The 6,000-nt window shown below is 44.9% G+C and overlaps 1 protein-coding gene across 1 annotated transcript in view; it reads left to right on the top strand.

The window, feature by feature from the left end:
- Positions 1-2,957: 2,957 nt before the first annotated feature.
- NEK4 (NIMA related kinase 4) overlaps positions 2,958-6,000 on the top strand; it is a 63,704-nt gene continuing 60,661 nt past the window's right edge. The window contains 1 exon segment of the mRNA XM_044301989.1: positions 2,958-3,138. Coding sequence (XP_044157924.1) covers positions 3,025-3,138 — 114 coding nt within the window. The 5' untranslated portion in view covers positions 2,958-3,024.

Raw genomic sequence — 6,000 nt, 5'->3', positions numbered from 1 at the left:
TCCATGTAGTATTTTAGATGAATGGATTCACCTGTGGAGCCACAGCGAAAGGAGCCCTTTAGTAAGGGGTTAGGATCTCTATTTGGAGACCTGGGATCCACAGCAGTGAGTTTGGGAAAGGAGGGGGCTACCATACTTTTTAAAGTTTGTGCTTGTCTGAAGGTAATCATAGCTTTGGTCTGGAGGGTTTTACCTATCACTGGGTCACGATGGAGGATGGGCCAATATTTCCGGAGAGTCGACTTGATTTGGCCATGAAGGGAGTTATATCTGGTGAAAAAATTGAGTTGGAAATTGGATGATTCTGTTTTGGCGGTTGCTGTACGTGGCTTTAGGCAGTCTGCCTGACTCTCGTTGAGGATTTTAGATCTGGAGTCTTGAATGAGATGTTATGGGTAGCCCTTGTTCTTGAACCTTTTCTGTAATGTTTCCAGTTGGCTGATCAGAATGTTATCATCGGAACAGTTTCTGCGGATCCGCTTCATCTGTCCGTATGGGATATTTTTCTTCCATTTATGGAAGTGGCAGCTGGAGAAATCTAAATAACTATTTGCATCCACTTCTTTAAAGTGGGTGCTTGTTGTGATGCTGTCCCCACGGGCTTGAAGGTGGAGATCTAAAAATACCACAGTGTTAGGGTCTGAATTGGCAGTAAAGGACCTGGTTCCAACTATTTTGATTTAATTCCTGAATAAAATTGAGCAGGGAAGATGGTCCGCCTTTCCAAATTAAAATGATGTTGTCTATAAATCTCTTGTAGAAGAATAACTATATTCTCATGATTAAAGAGGCCTAACTTACTCTCGAATGCCCCATAAATAAATTTGCGTAAGAGGGGGCGAATTTGGTGCCCATTGCCGTGCCGCATTTCTGTAAGTAAAAGTGCCCCTTGTATTTAAAAGAATTATGTGTGAGTATAAAATGAATAGAATCTAGGATAAAGGCCTTCTCGTTCAGTGGGAGAAACATATCCTCATCAAGGAACTCTTTCACTGCCTGGATGCTAAGGTGATGTTGTATATTGCTGTATAGGGCCGATACGTCGAGTGTGGTCCACAACATCCCTGGTTCCCAACAGAAATCTTGGAGGAGTGTTATTAGATGGCTGGAGTCCCTTAGGTAGGAGGGTAGATGTTTCACATATCTCTGTAGTATATGGTCAATATATGCTGATAAGTTTGAGGTAAGTGAATCGACTCCTGGGCGTCTTGGAGGGTTAATTAGGGTTTTATGTATTTTCGACCGAAAATAAAAGTAAGGTGTGGAGGGAAAGGTAATCTTCAGGAATTGATTCTCTCTCTCTTGGTCAGAATTTTTTCTGCGGAGCCTCTGTCTAATAGGGCTTCCAAGGCCTTTTTGAAACTATCACCGGGATCGCCTGGTAACTTTATGTAATAATCCTAAAGAAGTGGATGCAAATAGTTATTTAGATTTCTCCAGCTTACACTCCCATAAATGGAAGAAAAATATCCTATACGGACAGATGAAGCGGAACCGCAGAAACTGTTCCGATGATAACATTCTGATCAGCCAACTGGAAACATTACAGAAAAGGTTTAAGAATAAGGGCTACCCATAACATCTCATTCAAGACTCCAGATCTAAAATCCTCAACGAGAGTCAGGCAGACTGCCTAAAGCCACGTACAGCAACCGCCAAAACAGAGTTACCCAATTTCCAACTCAATTTTTTCACCAGATATAACTCCCTTCATGGCCAAATCAAGTCGACTCTCCGGAAATATTGGCCCATCCTCCATCGTGACCCAGTGATAGGTAAAACCCTCCAGACCAAAGCTATGATTACCTTCAGACAAGCACAAACTTGAAAAAGTATGGTAGCCCCCTCCTTTCCTAAACGAACTGCTGTTGATCCCAGGTCTCCAAATAGAGATCCTAACCCCTTACTAAAGGGCTCCTTTCGTTGTGGCTCCAAACGTTGCATGTGCTGCCTCAGCATTTCCAATAATGTCGATACCATCACCATTCAAAACACAGGTGAATCCATTCATCTAAAATACTACATGGACTGTAATACAAAAAATGTAATACACATGCTGGAATGCCCCTGTGGCCTTCAATATATTGGCCGTACAACCCAGACAGTGAGGGGACGACTGAATCAACACCGGTCTAATATCCAACGACAGTATGAGCATAAAATAAGCACTGGTAAAGGACTTTACCGGGGAGGGAAGTATAGGATAAGCACATAACACCTGTGCTTGTTCCTCCCCTGCCGAGATCGCCTTGTAATGGTGGATGTTACTTCTAAGTCCCCCAAAGGATGACACCAGGGATCCAAGTTCCAAAGTAGAGGTCTTTAATACATAAAATGCTTGGCGCGTTTTGGAACAGTACCACTTTATCAAAAGCGTAACTTTATATTATAACCTTATTCTCTTGATAATGGGGTACTGTCCCGAAACGCGTCGAGCTTTTTTTTTACATAGAAGTCACATCCACCATTACAAGGCGTCACCTTGTAATGGTGGATGTGGCTTCTATGTAAAAAAAAAAAAAAGGCGATCTTGGCGGGGGAGGTACAAGCACAGGTGTTATGTGCTTATCCTATACTTCCCTCCCCGGTAAAGTCCTTTACCAGTGCTTATTTTATGCTCATAAAGGTGATACACTGAGATTTGTTGCTATACACCAAGTTGAGTAGATTTAAATACATTCCATGTATCCTATTATGGGTTTTTATATATGATTTTATACTACAATTACTCATTTTTACTGTTTGTCACTTAGAGACTCTTCCTGGTACACTTGTACCTTGTACCCCACACAGGCAGTATGTCCGCCCCTGATCCATACCATTGACACGCTCCTCTTGCATTACCGAGCGTGTCCTGTAGAGGTCACTGTGTTCTCTAGTCCTACAGTGGTAAAGTTCATGCTGTTCTAGCTGTTGGTTTCCGGTCTCCGTTTTCCGGTTGCTTGGTTACCGTGACGCTGCCGGAAGTTGTGGTGAAGAGTGGGGCTCCACGGTTCTACGGGGATGCCGTAAATAGTAAACGAGATGGATGAGGACAAGTTGCAGCCGGGTCTGGACGCTTATAGGATAGTTCGAGTTGTGGGCAAGGGGAGCTATGGGGAGGTCAGCCTGGCCTCACACCGAGCAGAGGGGAAGCAGGTAATACGGGGGTAGCGGGTCCTGCTGTGCCATGTATGTGCCATGTAATGTTACACAGCTGTGCAGCCTGCATCACTGTGCAATCCTATTCTACTGTTCTATATAGAATCCACACTATTTGTATACCCACAGTGTATATATATATATATATACTACAACAGTGTCTCACTGCTACATTGCTGATGAGAAGGACCACAGTAAAGGGCATGCTGGGAAATGTAGTTCTCATCAGCTGGAGATCCACAGGTTGGAGACCTCTGCAGTGTCATAGTATACTGTTTATTAAAGTTTGATCTCTGAGCAGGGGCTGTGCTTGCGGCTCCATGGAGAGGACGCATTGTGTATAAGCATGTCTCCCGTTGAATGTGTAGGTGCAGGTCAGGCGCTGTTCACATTTGTGTTACTCTCTAACCCGCTCTGTTGGTTGATGTAAAAAAGTTGATAAATATTTCTGTTCTTAGCCATTTACTTTAGTTGAATTTTTGGTTATTACCATCAGGTATCTATTATGATTTCTGTGACACGAGTGTGAACATCCCAGAGAGAGCTTCTCGGAGATTTAGTCAGGGGCCACACAGTGATTTTGGCCACAACGCCAATGATCGCTGTGTAGCAATGCAACTAATCAAGTGGATGGGGTTGCAGCGTGACTCCTAGATTGTCACAAAAAATCCGTTCAGTTCAGTGGCTGCCCCGCTACACAACCATTCTTAGGCCTCTTTCACACAAGCGTTAGTGTCCCGTGCCTATGCTGTGGATCGCAAATTGCCGTCCGCAATGCACAGGCACCTTCCGTGGGGCAGGCGCATTGGGATTGCAGACCTATTTACTTGAATGGGTCCGCGATCCGTCTGTTCCGCAAAAAGATAGAGCAAACTCTATCTTTTTGCGGTGCGGAGGCACTGAACAGAACCCCAGAATGCACTCTGAAGTGTTCCGTTCCGTGCTTCCGTAGAGTTCCGTTCCGCATCTCCGGATTTGCGGACCCATTGAAATTAATGGGTCCGCATCAGTGATGCAGAATGACAACGGAATGGTGCCCATGTATTGCGGATCTGCAAATGCTTTCCGCAATACGGGCACTGGACACCAACGGTCTTGTTCATGAGCCCTTAGGCTACATTTCCCATCTGCGCTTTCCCTTTCCGCTATTGAGGTTCTATGGGGACAAAACTGAACTGAACGAAACGGAGAGAACCAGAATGTATTCTGTTCCGTTTGGTTGCGTCCCCATCGCAGACAGAATAACGCAGCAAGCAGCATTTTTCTGTCCGCGATGTAAGTCAATGGGGACGGATCCATTTTCTCTGACACAATAGAAAACGGATCTGGGGTTCATGACGGATCCGTCTTGGTTATGTTAAAGATAATACAATCGGATCTGTTCATAACAGATGCAACCGTCTGCATCTATCAGTAAGGCCTCATGCACACGGCTGTGTTCCACGGCCAAGAGCGGTCCGTGGTAACCCGGCCGGGATTCCTGTTGACAGCAGGAACGCATGGGGTCATTGGTTGCTATGATGTTGTGCGCTTCATGCCGCCGCTGCATTACAGTAATACACTCCTATGATCTATACAAGTGTATTACTGTAGTGCAGCGGCGGCATGACGCGCGCGACGTCATAGCAACCAATGACGCTGTGCGCTCCTGCTATCAGCAGGAATCCAGGCCGGCATACCACAGACCGTTCACGGCCGCGTGCATTCGGCCTAACAGAAGCGTTTTTGCTGATCCATGATGGATCCAGCAAATACGCCAGTGTGAAAGTAGCCATAGCCTTAAAGGGGTTTTCAGTAATAGGTAATTTTTATCAAATTCACTCAGCCTGCCTCCTGATACAAAAAATCCATAAACTGCTCCCCGTCGCTCCAGCCCTCTGTACTGCCCCCGCTGTGTCCATGTCCGGTCCCTGGAGTGTTTACAAGTGTGGCTGCTTGTTGCCACATCACCCCTGAAGCCATTTATCGGCTGCAGTGGAGAATGTGACCATGTCCATAGTGGTCCGGATGTAAACCCTACGGGGGACCGGAACATGGACACAGAGGAGGCTGAGCGGCGGGAAGCAGGTAAGCATGAATTTCTTAGATTCAGGAGGCAGGCGGCAAGCATTAGATAAAAAGTAATTATTACCGGAAAATCCCTTTAAATGTATTCTGGCAGAATTCTGAAGTTGCTCCTAAGTATTTACTAGCAGATGGCTCTGTCTTATTAATAGTGAATTATGAGGTGTCGCCAGATGCCGAGGATTGTCAAATGTCATATAGCAAATTCAGAAAGGGTACGACCACACGGCGTGAGCGTGTCATTCCACTGTATGACATAAAAAAGCCCCATCTTCTAAAATAAACTATAGTGGAAAAACATTGGGGGGGGGGGGGGATTTATCAAAAGTAGTGCTGAGGAAGACAGTTGATTAGAAACCGCAAAAAAATACGGATGACGTCTGCTCATTCCATATTTTGCGGAATGGAACAGCTAACCCCTAATAGAACAGAGCTATCCTTGTCCATATTGCGGACAATAATAGGACATGTTCTATTTTTTTGCGGGAAGGAAATACAGACGTACGGAAACGGAATGCACACGGAGTAACTTCTGTTTGAAGTTGAAATGAATGGTTCCATATACGGTCCGCAAGAAAAAAAAGAAAGGAACGGGCACGGAAAGAAAATACGTTCATGTGCTTGAACCCTAAGGCTTAGTTCACACCACCTGAGATCCATTATTTTAGACGGGAAATTCTGTGTAAAATAACAGATCTCAGACGGAAGTAGCTAAAACGGATGCCAAATGTGCGTAACTGAGCAGAATGGATGCTTAAAATACAGGATCCGGTTTTTTTAAAGTTTTTTTTTTTT

Source organism: Bufo gargarizans, chromosome 7, assembly GCF_014858855.1.
Source record: "Bufo gargarizans isolate SCDJY-AF-19 chromosome 7, ASM1485885v1, whole genome shotgun sequence".
Taxonomy (NCBI): Eukaryota; Metazoa; Chordata; class Amphibia; order Anura; family Bufonidae; genus Bufo; species Bufo gargarizans.
This window is presented reverse-complemented; position numbering and strand designations above follow the sequence as displayed.